Below are 23,981 nucleotides of genomic sequence, written 5' to 3'. Positions count from 1 at the left end.
GTCATAGGTGGGCCTTTTGCAGAGGTGGGTGGAACTAGAGTGTGTCATGGTGTGATGCTAGGTTCAAGGGCACTAGGATTACGGGTGTGAGTGCTACTGGTCCTAAGTAGTCTGGATAAGATAAAAGGGGTAGAAAGACAGTGTTAAATTCCCTTATTGCCTTTGCTGTCTTCTGCATGCATTGAACTGTCTCTCCTGTGTGACGCCCCTTTGCTGTGTGCCACTCTCTCTTGGAGGCAGCCAACTATGGACTCAAACCTCTACAAACTGTGAGCTAAATAAACCTTTCCCCTTTAACTTTGGGCATGGAATATTTTGCCTCAGCAACAAGAAAGTAACTAAGACACCACCCAAGGGCCACATGTTCATGCAAGAGGATGCCTGAAATCATGTTGGAACTGAACCTTATGTATCCTGTTTTTTCCTAAACATATATAAATTTAATTTTTTTGCATCCTAACTAAGCAGTTATTGTGCATAGTAACCACAGCTTTTGCAGTTTTAGGTATGACAACAAATTAGTACAAATTTCTTTTTCCTTTTTTCCCAATATCAAGAATAGAAGATGTTCCTCCTGCAGATCTTACCAACCTCAGAATATGACTTTTTTCTTTGTAATCAAGAACTTTCACCTTTTCTGTTAAAAGAAGCACTGCAGCTCCTCTGGTGTATCTGTACTGCCACCATCACTACTCACATGTTGTAACAGCATTACTAAGTAAAGAAAGATGAACTGAGCACAAGCCCTGCAATACTGTGGCAGTCTAACTGGTAACCCAACAGCTACTAGGTGACTGGTGGGTAGGTAGCTCATACACTGTGGATACACTGGACAAAGCATAGGACAGCAGGACAGTAATGCATGAAATGAAATGCATGTTAGAACAGTGTGAATTTAAAACTTAGGAGTTGTGAAATTTTCCATCTCACATGCTTGGATCTTGGCTGTCAGGAGTAACAAACTATGCAGTGCAACTTCAAATTTTAGTAAGGGGCTTATACATTGCATCTTGAATAGTTGAGACTCATGCTTTTATCCAAACAGATTGATTTTCTGGTGTAATAGCTCACTTCCTTAAACCTGTCTCAAGTGTGCTTAATGAAACTTCCTGAAATACCCAAAGTAAACCTAACATCATCAGTGTGTTCTGTTGTTGACCTGGGACCTGATCCTTTGGGCCTGCAAGCATGTGACAGGGTACGTGTTTACCTCGAGTGTCGGTTCCATGCAGCTGAGGCTGAGACCTGGATATCAGAATCCACTTCTGGCAGTGCCAGTCCAGGGCATCAATAGCAAGGGTGATTCTTTTCTTTGGTTCACAAAGCCCTTTCACTGTGCCACCTCTTTGGAGTTACACATCAACAGTATGTCAAGTAATAACTGATTCAAAATAACTTTCTAGCTATTAATGCCCATTAATAAAGGAACAGGCAATTACAGTAGCAAGTATAGTTCATGTTTAAAAACCTGTGCCCAAAACTATATGTCAGTGAAAATATAAAATTGAGGTTCATGCATTGCTTTGCATGATCTTTGAAAATCATTTGGTAAAACAATGATTAGCATTAACTTGTTTTGTTTGAATTGGCTTGGGAAGAAAACATTTAATATTTCTGAACCCTTTACAAGGGACTATTTAAGTATAGAAAATTAATGAATCAATTAAAATGCATATTCCTCTAATCAAGTTTCATTACAGAGTAATGATGTTAGCCTCATTTGAGATGTATGTCTTTGAAATTAATACAGTTGAAATGTTTAAATTCTTATCTCTCATGAATTCCAGCCACCAGAACCCCATTTATACAAATGAAAGTAGTTTGATACGTAAATATCAAAGTTGGAATTTCTAGGACTCTCATGTGATGTATCACCTCCATAAGTGATTATGTATATGTGATTTAATACCTAAAATTTGTAAGAATTTCCATAGAAACAAGGAAAATTTCACTTAGCATTGTACATACACAAAAATTTTGTATGGCAAGTGAAGTTAACCATAAATGCATGTAAATGGCCTCACCTATATTAGAGATTAGTGAGTAATCATACTTATGACTCAAAAGGAACTAATAAAATAAAAAAGGAGAAAAAACATGATATTTAATTCAAAGTATTTAGTCACAAACATAAAAAGTCAGAAAAGTCAGTATGTCTGCTGTGTCTGGCATTCTGTCACCAGGCATCATGGAACAATATTTCCCCACCCCATAGTAGGACAATAACAGATCCCTCTATAGGACCTTAGGGACAGACCGTAAGTTTTAAAGTAGGTTCTGAACCATTGAAAATGACCCATATGCTGTTTAGGTTGAAAACATGATTATCTACTTTCTCACTGGTTGACTCTGCACTAAAAAGGACACAGTCCCTGACCATACGAGGAAGAGAACTGATCCAAAATTTTATGAATCTACATAGAAGGAGTAAAATAGAATTTTATTTGAAAAATTACAGAAAGTTAGAAACAATAAGAGAGATCAAAAGCTGATGAACCGGCATACCATTAAAGAAGTGTTCTAAAACTACCCAGCTGGGCTGTTGGCCTGTATCCCTCAAGCAGCCCACAGTTGTCAGCTACGTGGTGTGGAATAGGAGGCATGAGGAATTCTGAGAGTGTCATAAGGAGGATCTAAAGTGCTTTTCAGAAGTCTTGAGTTCAGACGTGGGCCTTTTGCAAGGTGAGTGGGTCATGGTGGCGCTGGGCAGATTAATCAGTTGATGAGCTTGTAGCAGAACATGCTGTTAGGAGGTGGGGCCTGGATGGAGGAGGTGGGTCTCTGGGGTGTGACCTGGAAGGGTGTATATCTTGCTTCAGCTTTTGCATTTGTTTTTCTTCCTAACTGCTGTGGACTGCACTGCTTTCCTCTACCAGGCCCTTCTACCATGCCATTTCTGCTTTGGAGTCAGCCAGCCCTGGACTGAACCCTCACAATTATTGTATAAGCCAAATAAACCTCTCCTCTTTAAAGTTGTGAGTGCCATGTATTTTGTCCCAGCAATGAGAAAGCTAATACAGAATATGTAATTTGCTAGGAACAAAGACCTAAGGTTAGTGTCATGTATCCAAGTGGCTCTCACTATCCTTAGAAGGAGGCTGAAGACAGGGTCTGGTTAAAAAAGAGGCTAGGAAATAGCAGTGAGCTACACACTTGGTTCTGTAATGAAGAGATCAAAACACAAAACAGAGGTCCCCAGTGGTTTCTAGGTCATAAGCTTTCTTGTTAAGGTAATGAGAGAATCAAAGTACAGCCCACCTTCCATATCTACATGCTCCCGTGTAGCCGTAGATTCAACAAACCATTTGTCAAAAATATTTTTCAAAAGAAATACTTCTGTACTGAACACTGCAGACTTGGTTATTATTCCCTAAATCCAATCAGCATAGCAACCATGGATGTAGCATTTACATTGTTTCAGGTTTTATAAGTCAAGTAGAAATGTTTAATGTATATAGGAAGATGGGTGTAGGTTATATGTGAACACCAATTTTATATAAAGGACTTAAGAATCCACAGAGTTTGGTCACCTCAGAGGATCCCAGAACCCACAAACAAAGTGTTCAGGCATCAGCAGAGAATTCCAATAGCCACTCCATCTGGACAAAGTAATCTTTTAAATCAGTCTTTCAAGAATCAAGTCCACTTTATTCTACATTCTTTGTCTCCTGCCCTCTTCTCCAGTTTCCCACAGCTTAGGTGATCATTTTTGATCCTCCAGCCTTTCCTCTACATTATTTCCATTCATTTATCTCTCTGTTCTGTCCTCTATCCTTCTAAATCCTCCCCTATAGGGCAAAATCACTCCACTAAGGGGAAACTCACTGTGTACAAGTTCCTGGTTTCTGTTGGATTTTGTTATACAACTATAGATCTTGCTCCTATGGTTAAAGGTACCAAATTAATATTTACCACAGTTTGTCAGTTTCTAGGCTGTGTTTGATGATACTATTATTATTGTTAATGGTACTACTTTAGCCAGGATGTCATACTTGCTGTAATCAGTTGTTCTCCCTTGTATGACAACACTATATGATTGTCTGGGGTCATAACCATCACCATAGTCCAGTACCAAAGGACTGGGTGCTGAGCCGAACAGATAGCAACTTCTGATGCTTAATAAATTGGGAAGGTAGGATCTTGGGACAGATACAAAGACCAAGAACCACCTACACCCAGAAGACATCTCTGAGGAATAGACAGTCCCTATGGAAGCCTCGATACTAGCGATAAAGGTATCTGTCATAAGGAACTTACAAGCATCAACACAGAAAACAAAATAAAATTTAAAAAGCAGAAAATAACAGGACACATAACAGAAGTAAAATGCAATCCTAGTCCTCCAGCCCACCCAGGGCAAGTCTAGGGGACAATGAGATAGAGGAATTCAAAAGCGACCAACTTGAATTTACTGAAATGATAGCAGTAGAAGTAAATAAAATACAAAAAACAGATCATTGAAGCTATACAGAAAATCATCTCTCAGGTAAGAATCAAGTTCAGTGTGAACTTGGAACTAGCAGCAGTATGACTGGGCGCCTAACTGATTATGAAATGCTAATTTAAACATAAACATGATTTGCAGGCAGTGCCACAAATGTAAACCATGCAGTCTCTGCTTCTCCACACTTCTATAAATGAGAACCACAACACTCCCCCATTAGCACCTTGCAGCAAAGATTAGCAAAAGCTAAAAGAAATTTCATCCTAGTCATTTGGGGGACCTATACAGAAAGACATACTTTACAACAGATTTTGGTACTAATTTGTAGAAGTCTGCAGACTGGCAAAACTGTGCCCAGCAGTCAGCCCTTCCCTTTCTATAGATAGCATTAAACCCTGATTTTTCACTTACATGTGGTTCAAGTCAAATGTGTTACATCACAGAAGACCTATCAAATCGTACAGGCATGTTGGAACTATTGGATCAGAAATTAAGTGAATCATTTAGAAAGGATCCAGGCTCTTTCTATACTACAGAAATTCAAATTGTTATGGCATTTAAAGGGTCTTACTTCCTTTCGTAAGTTGTCACTATCTCTTCTCATAGGGACAAGAATTTGGTAATTATCAAAAGAAGAAAGTATACAGGAAAGCTAAAGTCAAATTTATTTTTATTGCCTTTTCCATCCAACAAATAGGAAAAAATTTAAACTAATAATAATTAAAATAAAATGACTTCACTGCTCCTTTTCAAAAATGTATACATTGTCATTCAAATTCTGATTGTGACCCTTGGCCAGCAAAAGCTGAGTTAGGTCTACTTGCTCAATAAAAAGGGCTAAAAAAATTCTCATTTCTTCTTTGGTTCCAGAAGATTAAATCTGATATAGTATTTATTTATATATAAAACAGGAAATTTGTTTTTTAAGGTCGTCTTTAGTTTCTACTTCCTTGTCCGATGTCATAAATCATAACTCTTCCGAAAACTTACTCTTGACTTTCTCAAAAATACACATCACATCTCTTGATCAATTATGCTTCTTTTTTTTTGTCATTGTTTCAGTATCAGGGATTGAACTCAGGACCTTGCACTTGCCAGGCAGGCACAGCACCACTGAGCTACATCCCTACCTGGTCAATTATATTTCTGTAATATAATTCTAGATCAGCTTTAATTTCTTTCCAGCAAAAGGAATATATATTTTAATGTAAATACTTTCACTTAAAATTGAGATTTTAGCACAGAATCCTAAGCTTGTAGTGTTCTGATTTTGTTCTACTCTGATTTCTGCTGATCAGCTTGGGAGTGTTGGGGAAGAAACTGAATTTGAGCCTGTGCATTCTTCTCCTGTCATATGCCAGTCACCAGGCAGTGTCCCAAGATGTTAGGGCATGAAAAAGAAGGTGTGCCTCTCCACGTTGATGAGCCACTGTAGGGTTGGTGGTCCACAGCCAAGAACTGTCTCTCTCTCTCTCTCTGCTAGACATTCATGTTCGTTGCCTAGTAACACTGGGTTCTTTGCTGCATGTAAAAGGTTCCAGTGGGAAACGAAGAAGCTACACAAAGGTCCTCATTTAATATCTAAACCCACAGATTTAAGAGTACTTGTTCTGGCAAATTTTAAAGAGAAACTATTCAGAAAGAAAAGACAGGTCAATAAAATCTACAGCTTAAGAACCAGGGATTTAAATATTAATCTTTAATGATTATGTTCCACTTCTTTCCACAATGTTCTAAAAAGTAATCCCATGAGTAGAATCCAATTTGATATGAAGAATTTGAGTCACTACATTATGGAAAGTGAAGAGGTAACAAATTACAGACTAGTGCAAAAAAAAAAAAAAAATAGGACTCCCACATTCTCCAAAGTGCTTCCTGATCAAAAGTCAAAACCCAAAATCTGGCCAATGTGTTATACAACAGAATACAGTCCACATAAACTTTTATCCTCATCTGCTTGGAGGTGCTGAACTGCACTTAAAAGTTCTAGAATGCTCTACAGAAAAATTCTGTTAGAGCGGGTAGGCATGGATGGGCATGAAAGGAGTCACCTCCCCCTCTTCCCTGCATTTCAGGAGCTAAACTCACCAACCATGGCTGGCAGGTGCTGCCAGACTCCCAGGGGCCACAAGAGACCATCATGCCTATGGCTTTTCTAATAGTTGTGCTGGGCAGCCTTTCTCTTTCCACTGCCTAAAAAGAAGGGGAGCACATGGTAGACAGAAGGAACAAATTAGGAACCGACTAATTCATTTGGAGGACAGGGACTGTTGCCCACATCAAGAGAGCTGCCACTTTGTCTGCCACTCACCCTGCCTGTGCTCCAGCTGTGTCCTGAGATGCCCCTTTTTGGGGCTCTGTTCCTCCTTCACCAACTGGCCCATAAGCTTGGGAAAGAGAAAGACCTCAACACTGAACTTAGGATCTACCTAATGTTCACCCCTGGGAAAGATGTCCTTGGTAATTTAGTGCCATTCACTTAAAAACTGATCTGCTAGAAATATACACATTTTTTCATAAATAAAATTTGAGGCATATATGTAATATATTAACATTTTCACTAACAAGTGTGTGTTAAAAATTTCAAGTTCTGTCATTCAAGTTTGATAAAGGCACACATTTTTTTTTCTTTAGGCCTGAAAAGAATACAATTGTTAGCCACAAGTCACAAAGACACTTTTGTGGGACGTTTCTCCTTTGATTTTCCTCTCCTTGGGATAAACATTCATCCCATGAATCGGTGGCTTAACCCTGCCACCCAAAGAAAGGGTTTCAATAGAGGTGTTTAAACAAATTCCAGGGTTGCTTTGGTGTCTGGAGTGACAAACCACAGCCTTGCTAGGTCAGTCCCCCAGTTCTACTTTGGCCATTTCCGTTAAGGCTTCTCACTTGCCCCAAATCGGGCTTTTTGGTTCCCAGGCTCTGATGCCCTCTGAGCCAGCCTGGGTGGTGGCCTGGGTGCAGCATCTTCAGTCAAACTATCTTCCCTGCCCTGGCCTGGCTGCTCTTTGGAGAGAAGGGGCTGACGAAGGATGCCCGGGGTCTTAGTGCCCCCATCCTTGCTGCTGGGTACCGGGGGGCTGCCAGGCTGCTCTTGGCCAGAATCCACATTCACCTCATTCTTCCATTCCATCCTATAGGGCTGGGTCAGCCTTCTGGAGAACTGCTCTGGCAGGAAGCGCCTGGCTCGGGGCTGCAGATTGAGCACGGTGGTCCCCAAGTCAGGGTCTGAGTCACTGCTGTTGCCATCTGTCACAAAGAAGGACAGGGTGAGCAAGTGGTTCAGAGAGGGGTGTTACAAGGACCTTCCACACCTCAGTGGGCCAAACAACTTCTAGGCTCCCAGGCTCAGGGGACCGCAGAGGTCACAGGGCCCACTCCAATTCCAGCTGAGGGACCTTGGGTGTTTTGTGGCACCTCTGACAGCATTCATGTTCCCAGCACTGATTTGGGAGTTTACTGTGTGCCAGTATTTTAAGTGCCTTGAAATGCATTTATTCATTTAATCCTTAGAATCACTCATTTTACAGATGGATAACTAGGGTCAAAAGGTGTTAGTAAGGGGCGGAGCTGGAATTCAGACTGACACACGGTAAACCTCTGCCCTTCACCTGCCTTCAGCCTCCGCCTGGAATCTCAAAGTCCCACATAAGGACCAAATCTCCAGTGTGCACTTTGCGACAAAGGCAGAGGCACTATGAGGGCCAGCCCCAGGTGCTGGACAGTGGACCAAAAGGCTGTGCACCCAGGAATTGAGATTTACAGGAACTAAGGACATATTTGCAGGGCACACAGTGGGAACACAGCCAAGATTAGAAATTCTCAGTGCTTCCCTTTCTCCCTACCCCTCCCTCTCATTTCACCTTGCCCTCTATGACCTCAGCAATCCCTAGACTTCCCTCTTCTTGGTTAATTCAATAAATGAGCAGGAGAGGGACAGAAAAGGGGTTTAAATTATTCTTCCATCCCACATTTTAACTATGCAAAATCCTTAGATAGTTCCTCTGGGATTTACAGGAAAGAGCTTGGGTGTCTCCATTAAAATTACCATCAAATAAAGAGATTAGATCTGAAACAAAGCTTAAATAATTTTACAAAGTAAAATCTACGGTTGACTCTATGAAAATATGTTAGAATGATTGTATAACTCTAAATGTTTACACATTTTCAGACTTAAAACCCTCTGTTTGTATGCTGAATAACCCCATGGCAACAGTGTTTGCTTTTTGCTATATCAAAGAATCATTATGGAAAATAAATGACTGGATTATTTATAATTTGCATAGGACATCATTCAAACGTCACAGTGCTAATAAAAGATCACCCTGTTATTATTTTACATTGTGAGTTATTGAACTCTTCCTTAATAAAGAAAAGTAATAGGAACATTTCTCTACCTTAGATAAATCTAAAGTTTTCTACTCCAAGTACATTCTCTACCTGCATTAGAAATATTCTTTTTCTTTTGTAGTTTTTCTGGAAGCTTTGTGTTTTTAGGTAAGGATAAATATCTGGAAGTTGAAGTGGAAGCCTGTAAAAAAAAATTAGACAATTTGACTTAGATTATATAAACGGAATTTATTGTATATGAGAAGTTGAAAATTTTATGATAGTACTTGGTCTAATAATAGGATTTTAGTTCTTCATCATTCCAAAAACTACTTCGTGAAATGTTGTAATCATTGTACTTGAAATAACTAATCTCTTCTAAAACCTAGTGGAGATCCATACTAAAGAAGAAAATAAATAGGACCATGTTATAGCTTGAATCTAGATGTCCCCCTAAAGCCTCCTGTGCTCATCGGTGGAGCTTTTCAGATGTGCTTGGATATAGGGTGTGCGATACAAGGATCAGGGGTGTACGATAACTAAATGCAGTTAGCATAGTTCTGGGTGTGAGTGGCACCAATAAGCAGGCTTATAGCCTGGGTAGAACATAAAGAGACAGAAGGAAGGGTGCCTGGTGCTTCCTGCCTGTTCTGCAATGCAGCCCTGTCTTGGAGTCAGCTGACTATGCACCGAAACCTCTATAAACTATGGACCAAAATAAATCTTTCCTCCTTTAACTTGTGGGTGTCAGATACTTTGTCCCAACAACAAGAAAGTCACTAAGACAGACCATCAGAAGCGAGGTGTGGAGGCCGTTGGGTCTTCCTTAAAGAAAAGCTATTAAAGCATCTATTTGTAAAAGAATTACTAGAAAGAAAATCTACATGAATAGGAAAAGAGATAAAAAGAATGTAGCCTACTTCAGTTTCACTCCCTTTAATAAACTTGAAAATGCTTGAACAACAAAAATTGCTAGAAATTTGCTGACATTTTGAACACAACAGTCATTCCTGTCTTTAGTTTCTAGAGTAAATTCTTGACAGTGCTACGTTTTACATGTAAAAAAAGTAATTGTTCACATGCAATGGTCTTGAACTCTGTGACCCTCTGTGAGCATTATTAAAAGTAAAGTGCCATGGCTGGCATGGTATATTAGGAAATCATGACACTGTTTTTAAATTGCTCTCCATATCTCTTGACAATGCCCTGGACCAGCTGCACAGATTTCCTTACAAATCCTCATCTCCCAGGCGCTCTGGGCTTCCTGCAGGGAAGAGCACATAGAACCTGGAGAACACAGACTTCCCCACCCTTGCCTGGTACGAACCCTCCCTGGATGGCTCAGAGAGTCATGAACTGCAGTAGAATATTTTGGTCAAAGACCAGTAGCATCTATAATGGGGATCCCATGAGATTGTATCGCCTAATGACACTGTAGTCAGCTTGTGTAAGTACACAGTGTGATGTTCTCATCACACAATCACCTAGCAACACACTTCTGAAAACACATCCTGATGTTATGTGGCACATGTCTACATTGCTTTCCAGTGGGGGAAGCTTGGCCCATGCCTCCTGGCTAAAGTTGTCATTTCATTGTCTCTTCTCTGAACTACAACTGTCAGCTTCACCAGCTGTTTGTGTGTGTGACCACAGCACTTATTACCTTGATCATAATAAATAATTTAGCTCCTATTCTTGGAAGCCTTCTCCACTTCCTGAATACGAATCCCTCAGCATGGGAATCTTTTAAAATGTTACTCACCAGTGTGTTCCATGTGCCTATGAAAGGTCACTGGCTGGAACGTAACAGACATTTAAAAAAATTAGAAAAGGCTTTATTATTCTTGACCTTTTTTCATTGAGATGGGGGTCTCACTCTGTTACCCAGGCAGGCTTTGAACTCCTGGGCTCAAGGGATCCTCCTGTGGGTTGGGACTACAGGTACCATCGGTGCTTGTGGCGAAAGGACATTATTAGTTTCATGCCAGGATTCCCAGGGATCAGCCCTCAGCAGCCACTCAATCAGCAGAGGCAAAGATCCCATGGCCTATCCACAACAGAGGCAAATCCTGTACCCTGCGGTCGCGGTTCAGGCTGTTGTCCTTCCTGATGCTCTCTCGCAAGCTGTGCCGCCGGCGGATCAGAATCTCCTTGGCTTGCCTCTCACTCACGTCGGCTGTCAGATTGTGTCTGTTGTAGGACAAAGTCTGAAATTGAGATGCACAGGTGACATTTTACCAAAAGTCCGATCATTTCTCCAGAGACTCCAAAACACTAGCACATTCCTTCGGATCCCCACCTCAGCCTGCCTCAAAATCCATGCACAGCAAAAGACAAAACAAAGTTAAAGTCAAGAATGTAACAGTTAATGCTTTCAAATTTTGAAAGAATTCATCTTTTCATAAAAGTCAGTAAATTTTTCTGTTGAAAAATAGGATTATTATAAATTTTTTAAAATGATGGACTTCACACCTTATCTATATTTAGCCATCATCCATAGCTAGAAAAAATACAAAACATCTTTCTACATTCTCTGTTGTTCACTGAACAGGAAGTACTGACATAAAAGCAAACCACTGGGAGCCACTTGGGGGTGCCATGTCCCTTAGATTGGCTCCAGAGTTTGTCCTTGTCCTTGTTCCAGCTGGGACTTCACACTGAGAAGTTGCTGCCACCACGGTGATGATCCTATCCCAGAGTGGGAAGGAGTGAAATTTCTAAGCTGGGCCACACCTGGCACCAATATTTAGTTAATAAACTGCATAGAATTATGTTTCCTTTAAAAAGCCATGATTACCAACAGAGTCCATTTTGTATTAAAATTGGCATGCACTTTGTGGGAATGTCCCTGTGACCAGAACCTTATCAGGCACGGTGACAGAGAACAAGACCCAATTCCTATGTGGAGGTGTGTGCCACATAGTCAAGCATTGAAGGCTAACAATGTGAACCAAAACCATGAAATTAAGGGGTCCTGTATGTTCCAAGGGTGAGCTCATGTGAGGATGGGGTTGGGGATAATAGGGTGGTTGCTGCAGAAAAGAGAAAAAGTGTACACCATGATATAAGCTGACAGAGCTGACCTGGAGTGGCGGCAGGCACCAAGGAGAGGGAGAGAGACAGAGCAAGAGAGAGACAGACCCCGCAAGTATTGGGGCTCCAAGGTTGCCTGGTGTGGGTGGGACAATGGGAATTAAGACTGGATGAAGCAGAGGTTGGACACAGGGCCCCAAACTCTGCAAGGAGAGTTTAGCCACACCTACCACTTCATCATCTTGAACAGGAGAATGCTGCCTTCCGAAGATGCTTTTAGGGAGAAGGAGGAGGGAGAGTAAGGGTGGGTGGGGACAGCTGGTGGGGAGACCAGCCAAGGAGCTTCAGATCCAATGGTCTGGCAGGAGGGAGGCCACCCTGCAAACTGTGTGCTCCCCCACATGCCACTTCACCTCCTGAAGCCTCAGTTTCTCCATACTGGAAATGGAGCCAACAGTAATGCCTACTCCTTTCCAGAGGACTGAGTGAGGCCTGGGGAACTGAGGGCTCAGAGGCTCAGTGACATTAGGAGCTCATCAGGAAGACTCAGTGTCTTCAGTGGAACTACAGGAAAGGAAGGAGTTGGAAGAGCGAGGGAGGAAGCCGCCATGCACTGTGTGAACACTGCAAGGCTTCCATGCATTTAAACAGCCCACGCTATAAAATATGTCTTTTAAAAAACAAACAATTCATTTCTTCACCCTTGGCCAGCATATTTTTATCTGCAAGCCCACAGGGGCTTCCGGCTTCAGCTCTGCTGTCCATGGGGGACTGTGGATGCTGCAGAGAGGGAAAAGGAGGTACCCAGGGGGCACCCAAGGAAGTAGCTGAATAGTGGGCCTCTAATTGCAGCACAAAACAAGAAGCATATTTTTAGCAAAAGGCAAGAAAATATTTTGGTAAATAAATTCTTCTCACTCGCTGACGGATTTGATAGAGATTCCTTGATAATATTTCTCGAATTTCATCCATTTCACCAGGGGTAAGCTTCCTTATTTTTTCTTCGCGGCAATCACTGTGAAAGTTTGGAAAAAGAAGATTTCACCTTTCCATGGGTATTAGAAGCACTGATTTTCTTTCTCAGCAGTAATGATACCATCATTTTAGAAGGACAATCTTTGTTTAAAAATAGCACTTGGGAATTATCCAATATCTCAAAATATTTTTAAATTCTTTAAATTTTTAAAAATGTCTCCATTTTCAAATAATGAAACATTCTGAAAATTATTTTAGTGTCAAAATTATTCATGACATGTAATCATATACAAGCCTTCAGAGTCTGTTTATGCTACTATATTTTAAGGAAGAAAAGTTACACGAAATGGTTTGCAATGCTATTGCTTTGTTAATTCTACCACTATAATTAATGTAATATAGAATTGCTTTTCACAGCAGAAGCTTAATGAACTATATTTTTACTAAGTATTTATTTTTGAAGTACTTCATTATAAATATCTGGAAACATCCTATTGTAAATGCAGGCAAATATAGTTGATCATTTGAGGAGTCCACATCTGCGAGTTCACCTACTCACTACAATGGAGTTGTAAGCCTGGCATCAGCACTCGGGTAGATTTACTCCTTCTCAGACACAGAGGGGCAAAACTCAGCCACTCAACGTGTGCCCCACACTGAGGCTGAACAAGGCAATGCCTGTCCTGCTTTCTTGTTTCTTCTTCTTACTGTACTGTAACTAATGTCCTTGTCACAGTCTAGTTAGTGATATTTTTCTCTTTCTTTTTTCCCTTTTTTGCTGCTTGTTGGTAACTTCACTGTTTAAAATGGTCCCCAATCACAGGGCTGAAGTGCTGTCTAGTGTCCCAAACACAGGTGTGTGGTAGAGGAAGTATGTGTCCGATATGCTTTATTCGCATGTGAGGTACAATGCTGTTGACCATGAGTTCATTAATGAATTAATGATATATATGTATATGTATGTATATATTACATATTGAATACAGTGTCATAAAACAAAGATGCACATAAAACAAGCTTGTATGTGAACTGGCTGATGAGACTTCTATGACCAGAGACTTTCAGAAACCCCCAAGAGCAACCATTCAGTATGATATTTGCAAATAAGTGATAACTACTACAAATAATGAGAATGGACTGTATTGTATGTTTTTTACTACAATTTCTTCTAAAAAGCCTTGAAGAAACCTACAAAAATATATAGCACAATAAAATAGATAAAATTAAGAAAATAAACTAAAACTGAAAAACTTGATTTGCAACACATCTTACAGAATGTGTGGCATGACACACAAGTTAAAGAACATAGTTGCCATGTTTTGTAATGAAAACTTAGTCATTACTGTAAATCAAGCATATCAATACTTAATGAGCCACATGAATGAGTGAAGAGAGATCACAGACTTCAGCAGACAGACTTCTCTAAATTTAGATTGTTCATTTTGTTCCTTAATCTGAATTACTTATATAATTTTTTATAAGTATCTTCTTAGGTAGAGGTATTGCTGTTTAAAATATGTCTCGTGAGTATATGTGCTAGCAGTAACAGCAAACTTAGATGATTTCTACAGCCATGGATTGAGATAATTCTAGGCTAAACTTCTTTCCTTTGAGGGGTAGGGTGAAGGACTTTGAAGTAATAACCTGTAGCTGGTACAGGAGCTCCTCCTTTTTGGTGGGCTCTGAATTCCAATCTTATTTTCTAGGGTCAATGAGTCTGTCATACTTCTATTTATCTCTTAAACTCTCTGTTACCATCTCTGTAGTTAATGGATAGCTCCAGAGAAAAAATGGCCCCACTGCCAGTTCCATCTATTTGGACATCTCTGTTCTCTTGTCTCCTGGTCATGAAATGACTCACCACACCATACTATCCTCCTTCCACCCAAACTCATAAAATACATTTTGTCCCTTTTTTCTAACAATCAGAAATTTAATTTAAAATCATAGTTTATAGAGTTGGATATTTTGTGGAATTTCTTTCTCTCTCACTTCAACTTCCTCACAGTTAACATGTTAATTATGTAAAGTTTAGTTTAAATGACTTCAAGCTCATCAACAGCAGAAGAAATCCTTGAATTTCAATCCTTGAAATCCTTGAATCACAGAACCTGTGATTTCTGTCACTTCTGTAATAGAGAAGGATGGATGTCTACATGATAAAGACTCTTACTTGCTGAGGGTCACTCTATTGGTGCTTTGGCTACTGATGGTCAAAAGACTTTGGGTAAGTCCCTGCACCATTCCAGTTTCATTTCTTCCTTTTTAAAATTAGGGAGATAGACTGGACCAATGGATTTCAATCCTGGCTGCATGTTAGAAACATCTGAAGAACTTTTAAATATGCCTGGGTTTCAGCAACGAAGATGCTAATTCAATGGTGTGGAATGGGGCACAGGCATCTGCATTATCTAAACAATCTTGGGATTTTCCAATGTGCAGGCTACTCCGTGACCCCCTGTATTCGTGTTCCTGTCATTATTGCCCCCCTCACAACTCCAACTGTAAGCCTGTGAATAATTTATAAGGAAACAGCTCTGTTAGCACATTCACATTCATAGTACCAAATATAACCCTAAAATAGGCCATTTCACAACACCAGCTATGAGGCTTTAATTTACTTCCAGTAAACATTGAATTTGCCAAAGCAAATGTAATAAAGGCACAAATATCCTAAGCATAACAGAATTATTTCTGACTGATCAATCCTAAAGTAGCATAACATAAAACAACATAACATAGGACACACATTTCTAGGCTGTTCTATTTCAATTAGAATCTCATTCTGTGTGAAATCTTAAGGTGTCTCTCTAGAATGTAGGTTAATTTTTTATTATTTCTAGTTTCAAAGAATTACCAATGAATATTTAGTAACACTAACTTTTCACAAAAACCGTACTTACTTTAGGGATGCAAAAGAAGGGACAGTACTTATCATCCCAGTCTCTGCCATCTCAATGGCGTGTTTGATTTCAAGCTTTTTATACAAAGACACAATGCTTGACTTCGGTTGGTTTTCCCGAATCAAAAGCTTCCGGAGATACTTGTCATCAAATTTCTTAAACCTATAAAATAAAGAAAATCAGAGCCAGGGATTTAGCTCAGTGGTGCCGCCACCTGCCTCCCAAGCACAAGGTCCTGAGTTCGATCCCTGGTACAAAAAAAAAAAAATCAAACTTTCAATTACTGAATACTGCATGAACTTAAAAACAAACAACTCAAACTATCTCCCCAGGTAAAACTTAGTAGCAGCAGTTAGCTACTCTGATCATAATGTGGATTTTCATATGTACATAAATACATATACTATACATGTGTAGTGTATACCTATGAATATATACACACCTATGTTGATACTTTTTATATGACTGTAACATGCATATATCTAGTATTCACTAATTACATCTACCATTTTCTACTTCCTCTTTCTTAAACATGTTGTCAAGACTTGCTAGCTCCCATTCTTCTCCTATGGCTCCTGAACATTCACAGTCAGGCTTTGGCTCCAACGCGCCATTCAAGCTATTCTCATCAAGGTCATCAAAGAACCCACAATATATGGCCTTGTTAGTCCTCGTCTTCCGGGCTTCACTGGCTCAACACACTGTCTTCATTGTTTTCAGGAAACCACACTCCCTGGGGGTCTCCCATTCTCTTTCTCACCTTCTTTCGTTGGTTCCTTTTCTTCTCTGTCCTCTGAATGTGGGAGTTTTGTGGGGTCAGTGCCAGGTCTCCTTCCCCAGCTGCACTCAACTGGGGAGTCTTACCCAGTTTCATGCTTTTTCATAGCATCTCTATGCCACTGACACTCAAATTTATTTCACTAGCTTCACCTTCTCTCCCAAACCCTTGAGAAGGAACATTTCACTGCCTACTCAGCATCTCCAGTTGGATATCCAACAGGCATCTCAGACTTGTTGTATCCAAACTGAACTACTCTTCTCCCACAAACCTCCCCACCTCAGCTAATCATGACTCTATGTAGGTGTCATCTTTGGTGATTCTACTTCTGTCATGGTCCACATTATGGGCTGAAATGTGTCCTACCAAAAAGTAATGTGACTAATTCCTAATTCCTAGTTTATCAGAATGTGACTACCTTCAGAGAGAAGGTCTTTACAAACATGATTAAGTGAGATACAGTCATTAGGGTCAGCTCTCACCCAAGATGACTGCTGTCCTCATCAGAAGGGTTCGCTTGGACACAACCATGTACAGAGGGAAGTCAACGTGAAGAGTTAGGAAGAAAGTAGCCACCTGCCACGCAGGAGAGAGCCCTGAAACAGACCCTTCCCTTCAACCCAGAAGGACCTGACCCCACTTATCCATTCCTCCCTGGCTTCCAGTCCCCAGAAGTGCCAGAAAACTTGCATCTACTGTTGAAGCCCCCTAATGTGTGGAACTGTGTCATGGTAGCTCTAGCAAACTACTATTCCAAATGCACCCTTGCGGAAATTTCTGTCCCTTTCATCATCAAAATAGACACAGAATCCAACCATTCCTCTCCACCTTTGAGGCCATCGCCATGGTCCAACATTTCATCCTCTTCACTGGACAGCAACTCATCATTGTCCTGTCCCCCACAGAGGCCAGGTGTTCCTATAAACACAAAGAACCAGGTGCCTGCCATGCTTCTGACCCAGGCAAAAGCCTGGTGACCTCTGAGACCCTGTGCCATTGGGGTCTGCACCTCTCAACCCTTAGCTCCCCATCCTCAGCAGCAGCCTTCCTCTATTGGGGACTTCCTGTCTTAGATACTTCCCCCTGGGCTTTGGGCTGTAAACTAACTATTCTTCTAGTAGGGATGTTCTTACAAGATACCTGCAGGGTCATTCAAATACCTCCTTTAAGTCCTTCCTCAACAGCAGTTTCCTACATTGAGCCTTTCCTATCCATTTTGTTGTAATCCCATATCCCACTCTTGACTTCACTTCCCAGTTACCACTTCCTGACATGATAAGCAGTTTACTTATTTATCTTATTTACTGTCTCCTAGCACCGGGAATGTGGGCTCTTTATACAGATCCTGGCACAGCCTGCCAATCATGTGTAATAAAATGGACCATTTGTGTCCAATGGCTCCCTGTGCCAACACCTTCTGCTATGTTACCTGGCAAGGTCTGCCCGCCATGGCCTCGGTGCTGGGCCCTGCCCTGCTGCCAACACTGAGCTCAATAGTGTTGCTCATTTTGGTCAATGAGCTATTAGCAGATGTGATGATGGAAGAAGAGGCCTAGCATAGGCTTGCACATTGCAGCCTATAGGGTATGCTCCCATGGTTGTCATTCCAGGACAGGCACAAAATAGCATGGACGAAAGTGAGGATCACAAGAAAGAAGCAGAGTTGCCTCACCTCATTCACATCAGACAAGGCCTGCCAGACTCAATGACCCACCAGGCAGCCCCCAGCACAGCTGATGGGAGACCTCTTCACTCATACCATAGTGAATGACTGCTATTCTGAGCAGCTGAGTTTTGCAATAATTTACTATGCAACATTATTATGCCAATATATAAAGGAAAGAGCCTGCTATAATTATTTGTTGAGAAAGAAATAAGTGTACCACAGTGATGACTATAAACTCAAGGAGGTTTACAGGCACACCTGTGTTATCAAAGGAACCAATGTTCACCCACATACTTGGCACTGGTCCTTAGGTCTGAATACTAGAGGCCTCTGAATAATTAAAGCAAAACCATCCAGAATGTACCCTGCTATTGAATGGTCATCAGGCTAAAGACTGGGCCTACTGTTTCTTGTGTTTATTTTTCATTTCATGTTAGGCCCATTGAGCCAGGATCCCCACAGGGATTCAACATCTTCTTTAACTTCTTGTATTGTTATTATTGTTTTAGCCTCTCATGAAACATCAGTGATAGAAAGGATAAATATCAAGGACAATGGTGTCTCATCCATTCTGCATAGGGACTTTGTGTTTTCTTTCTTTGCTTTCTTGTTACCCTTTTCATTTCTCTGCCAAGCCACACGCAGGTGTTCTCTTTCACCATCATTAGACTCCTTTGGCTGAGTCTGAGAAATGTCCATACTGTATCACCCTTTCATTCCATTCCCAAAGGGTCAAATGTCTCAAGTATTCTCTGCCAGGACCAGTGGAAATCCACAGCAAAAGGAATGTGAAAAAAAGAAAAGATACCCAACATGCCTAAAACAGTCTTTTCTTTTTGTACGTAATTTTTAGTAACATCAATAATTACGTAAAATCATAGATGTGATCTGAGCATAACTAATTTTTTAAAAAATTACTCGCTTCATTATTCTACCTGTGATCCCTGAAATTGAAATTTACCTGGAAATAATTGTGCAAGGAAATCTATCAGTGATCATAAAACTTATTAAATGAACTATATTTGCTGCTGAGAAAAATATTAGAAACAGAACAAACAACATTGCCTCTCTGACCCAAGGCACAGTAGGTCCTACTGCCTTGAGGTGCCTTCCTGGGAGCAGATGCAGTGACCCAGAGGGTGTGTCTCTGCTGAAAGGACACAGCCAGACTTCTGACCTTCTACATCAAACCCACATGATCAAAGTGACCACCTCACCTTCCTCTTCCCAGTGTCCAGGGCTGTGGGCCTGAGTCTTAGCCCACTCAGATCGGTTTTGTCCCCCAATTGGGAGGCAGAGGAATGGTGGGAATGGGGAGCCCCATCTAAACTTCTGAAAGGAAAACAGGCTGTTTGGGTTACACTGCTGGTCACTTCAGGAAAGTACTGATAGGATTTTAGAGGAAAGGAGAAGCGTGGCTGGGTGGAAAGGGAGAAGGCAGATAGAGAGAAGTATGGTTACCAAACTAATGGGCACTGAGGGAAGGCAAGTCTGCTTCACCAGCTAGGCACAGATAAGGACCCATCTACATGAGGACAGTCCCAGGATGCCAAGTAGGGGTGGCTAGGTCATCTGGCTTGACGCCTGCCTCCTGGAAAGGGAGTGTTTTCCAGCAGAAACAGCCATCTCTTCACATTTTTACAATGCAGATTTTGGTTAACTTTATTTCTTTTTGCTCATATGTGATGAACTGTGTACTCTCTCTGCACATCTTTCCTTTATTTATGAAATAAGACTAAGCCCAAACGGCCTTTCATTAGTGAGTAGTATTGTAAAGCCAATAAATGTTGCTCTGGCACTAAAGTTTTTGTAGCTCACTGTATTCCTTAAGGATCCCTCCACCCACCCTTGCATATACACATACCTGTTTATGATGTGACTGTTATGCCTCTATTATGTTGCAAAATTTTAGAGGCCTAAATCTATGCCTTATTCTTTTGTAATCCAATATATCAGCACATGTGACCAAACAGAAGCTCTCAGAACTTAACTCATGTTAAATTACATAGACTGACAGGTTGCCAACTTTATATGAAGTAGTAGTGGAGAAAATATGCCGCAAGTTAGGAAGGAGAAGGAGACAGGAGCCTGCAGATATAGGTTAGAATGTGTCTTCCTTTGTCAGGGTCCAGTTGAATCACTGCCTCCTGCCAAAGTCTTGTTTAGCTGGTGATTTGCTAAGAATCATCCTACAGATTGCTCTACAAAAGCAAGAGCTCGGATCATGGCACCCTTGGGTCCATGGTATCAGCACTGCTGTGATGGCGCCAGATGTGAGAAGGGAGGAGAAGAGGCCTGTGAGGAGCCCCCAACTGGAGGGAAGGGCTGGCACCAGGCCCTTCTGTCCTAAACTCTGCTCTCATAAGGAACCTGTACTCCTGGTCCCACAATTCTGGTTCCCACTATATTAAAACATCCTTCTAAATTCTGCCTGTGTGTGTGATTTATATAAATGTATGTAATCTTTCAGATAACTCAAGCCTTTACAAATGTACCTAATTTTTCGGATAATCAAAGAAGCCTTTACAAATGCAGATCTGTGATTTCTGCCAGCTTAGTGACCTCCTCAGGCATTCTGCATCTCTGCCTTTAACAAAGCCACCTGACCCATGAGGCTTAACAAGCCATGCTCTTAACCATGAAGCTCACATTCCTCAGCCTCCTGGGCTGAAAGGAACGGCCATGGTACTGGGTCCGGGCCATGTGATATGAGTGGAAGAACCATGTGACATGAGTGGAAGAACCATGTGACATGAGTGGAAGAACCATGTGACAGCTTCTGAAGACATCAGTTAGGAGGCAGGTGGCAGATGGCCTCTGTTTTCTTGCTATCATGCTTCCTTCATGCAGCCTAAAATGGCCAAGGAGCAGCAATCATGCCCAACAGGAGGACTGGAGAAAATGGAAGTGGAGACTGTTCATAATAGATAGATGACAGAGGGTCCTGAGGCCTTGGTACTCTGTGGTGTGGAGCGTTCCAGAACTGCCTCCCTCTAGCCAGAGAAATAAACTTATTTAAGCTACACTTGTTCCACATCTCTGTTCCAGCTGAACTTTACCTTAAGGGACACACTGTGGAACAACACAAAGATTAAGAACCCTGAAAAATAACACAAGTCATCATGTCCAGCTTCCAGAATGACCCATAGCCTCATTATAATAAAATGACATAAGCTTTTTTACTTGTCTCTCCAGAAGTTGTGACCCCAATGTCCACAAACATCTTCAATCCCAGTCTTCACATGATCAAAAAACTGAAAACAGAAAGAAGCAAGTGAATTGGTTGGTATTTACCTGAAAGCAGTCATTCTCACACCATGTGTATCCTGCCTAAACACTAACAACTCTGGCACTATTTGTTTCTTATTTATTTGCTTTACTGAAAGCAATAGAACAACCACTTGTCTTCAAACAAACTGAGATGTTTGTCATATCAATATTAAGAAACGCTTCAACTACTTTGGTGCTCATAATAGTTTGATCATAATTTTGAAAAAAAATGAAGAATGTTAATAAGTGTCCATTAAAAACATTTGTAGGTTGAATGAAGTAAAAGCAGGTTCTTGCTCCTCTACTCATGGAGAAGTTTAGCGAGCACAGAATAACCCTCATTCTTTGCTTCCCAACTCTGCCACTTCTGTCTTCTTCCAGAAATGAGTAATACGGTGTCAAGCTGTTTGAGTGAGTCCAGCATTTCCCTTATCATCTACGTTGCTACACTGTCAGCACCTACCCGACAGTGGATTTCTTCACTGACAGCTTGCTGCTTCTTATTGGATCTCTTAACATCAAGAAACTCCACCAATGGTCGGATGGTAATTCCCTACCCAGAAAAAAGGAAAACCATCAGTAAATTTTCTTATAAAATAAAATTTAAAATTCAAGAATAACTCCACTTCTAAACTTGGGATGACCAACAATGAAAGGTATTCTGCTGCCAAGATTTGAAGCGGTAAATGTAACATTTTACTAATTTTTTCTTCCTTTCTGATATTTGATCTACTTTCAGAAGGCTACATCCCAACGTCCCAACACAAAACGATAGACAAAGGTGGAAGAAATTTAGAAAATAATTTTAAGAAACAAAGTATTATCCAGTACAGAGGAATCACCTACTTGCATCATTCACAGAAAAATCTCCCAATGATTCTTTCATTTGCTCATTTGTTCAGACAATTATCACTGAGGTTTGACTGCCTACAGGTCAGGGGCTTGGGCACTAGGAATACAAAGGTGAATGGTTAAGGACTCAGCACTGGGACGTTGGAATCTAATACAAAGTCAGTTCTATCCAGGCTCAGTTACAAAGTAGGCAGCACAGAAATGAGAGAACCAGGAAAGCTCCCTGCAGAGGAGGCCCTCAGTGGGCACCTAGGAGGAGGTTAGAAGTATCCCCACAGGCAGCAACCTCAAGACAGCTGTGGTCAGGGTGGAAAAGGGCACAGGATGAGCCTGGGTGATCTCATGGGTGAATATTAATATGGGAAAGGGGCAGAATGCTATGCTCTTCAATGAACTAGGAAGAGAAAAGAAAATCACCTGACACCATGAAAGCTGTGTGCCAGGACCTATGGTGAGCATCTCACTTTAGGATGCAGCACTTTTCAAAGCTTTTCCATGAGAGACAGGAGCCATGGAAGGGTGCTCCCCACTGCCACTTGGCCCAGGTCCCTGCCACCTAAATAAGAGGGGACAAAGAGGAGGGTGATGTATAAATACTGACAAGGGAATGACAGGACTTCTGTGGTTGATGGATGACCTATGGGAGGTGGAGGCATGAGGATTTCCACAAGTTTGAGGCCAGCCTGGGATACATAGGGAAATCCAATGTCAAAAAACAAATGCACAAAAAAACAAAACCTGGGGAAATTTAAAAAATATAACAGAAGTAACAAGCATAAAATTAACAAGCACAACTCATCCCAGATACTAATTAAAAATGTAAAAGAATAAATACACAATGAAAAACATATAATGTGTGTAACTCATATATACTAGTAATAATATCTATGCTAGTATATTATGTAGATACCAAATATGTATACTAGATTACTAGATATATTCTGTGAGTCTATGTATCATATATACATATATATATATTGCCCTGGCATAAATGGATTAAACTTTAAGGAGGGAGCTGTAAAACTTAACCAAAGGATATTAAAAAATTTGATTTTTACAAAGACATACACAGTTCCTAGATGAAATACCAATATTGTGATGACATGATGTTAGCATGTACATGTGACACATTTCCAATAACATATGCTTGAAGATTCTTAGAAGAACTTGAGAGGTTCATTTTAAATTAATCCGAAAGAGGAAATGTAACAAGAAAACTTTAGAGAAAGGACAATAAGAGGAAACTCACAGATACAGAATAAACTACCAGCTAATATTCTTTGAAGTGTGTGAGTTTGTCATCAAAATAGGCAGCTGAGGCAGGGGAGTGTAGGTGGAAGACAATGGCTGAGGTAATTGTTGAGGGAGGGTGCTGGTGGCTACCACTGCACAAGCAGAGAACTTCAGTAAGGGGGTGACTGGGTTTTGTGGAGGTAGGTGGTGAAACACTAACATCCATTCCCTGTTGTGTGATCCTCATCCTGCCTCACCAACGCACAACCTTCCATCGAAGGATTCTTTGGTAATGTCAACACACACATACACACACACACACACACACATATACACACACACACACACACACAGGCACACTTTAAAAGAAGGTCATGAAGGTCACGGCTTTTGCTCTGTCAACAGCTCTGGGCATTTTTCAGTTTAACTTTCATTTTAACTTTGGGAAGTGCAAACTGGTTTTGGGCCCAGTGTGGTGTGAGACGCATCTTGTGTTCT

General features: G+C 40.9%; 1 protein-coding gene across 1 annotated transcript in view; it reads right to left on the bottom strand.

Annotated features, from left to right (window-relative positions):
• Positions 1-6,128: 6,128 nt before the first annotated feature.
• The window catches only part of Slc9a2 (solute carrier family 9 member A2), an 88,151-nt gene continuing 70,298 nt past the window's right edge, over positions 6,129-23,981 (bottom strand). The window contains exons 6-12 of the mRNA XM_004844473.4: positions 21,862-21,951; positions 21,312-21,382; positions 15,685-15,846; positions 12,725-12,821; positions 10,849-10,980; positions 8,885-8,975; positions 6,129-7,693 (exon numbers count right to left, since the gene is read on the bottom strand). Of these exons, the coding sequence (XP_004844530.2) occupies positions 7,320-7,693; positions 8,885-8,975; positions 10,849-10,980; positions 12,725-12,821; positions 15,685-15,846; positions 21,312-21,382; positions 21,862-21,951 (1,017 nt within the window). The 3' untranslated portion in view covers positions 6,129-7,319. The remainder of the gene's footprint in view (positions 7,694-8,884; positions 8,976-10,848; positions 10,981-12,724; positions 12,822-15,684; positions 15,847-21,311; positions 21,383-21,861; positions 21,952-23,981) is intronic.

The sequence above is a fragment of the Heterocephalus glaber genome, unplaced genomic scaffold (assembly GCF_053883595.1).
Source record: "Heterocephalus glaber isolate CG9 unplaced genomic scaffold, H.glaber_assembly_v1.0 deba00000470, whole genome shotgun sequence".
NCBI classification, from domain to species: domain Eukaryota; kingdom Metazoa; phylum Chordata; class Mammalia; order Rodentia; family Bathyergidae; genus Heterocephalus; species Heterocephalus glaber.
This window is presented reverse-complemented; position numbering and strand designations above follow the sequence as displayed.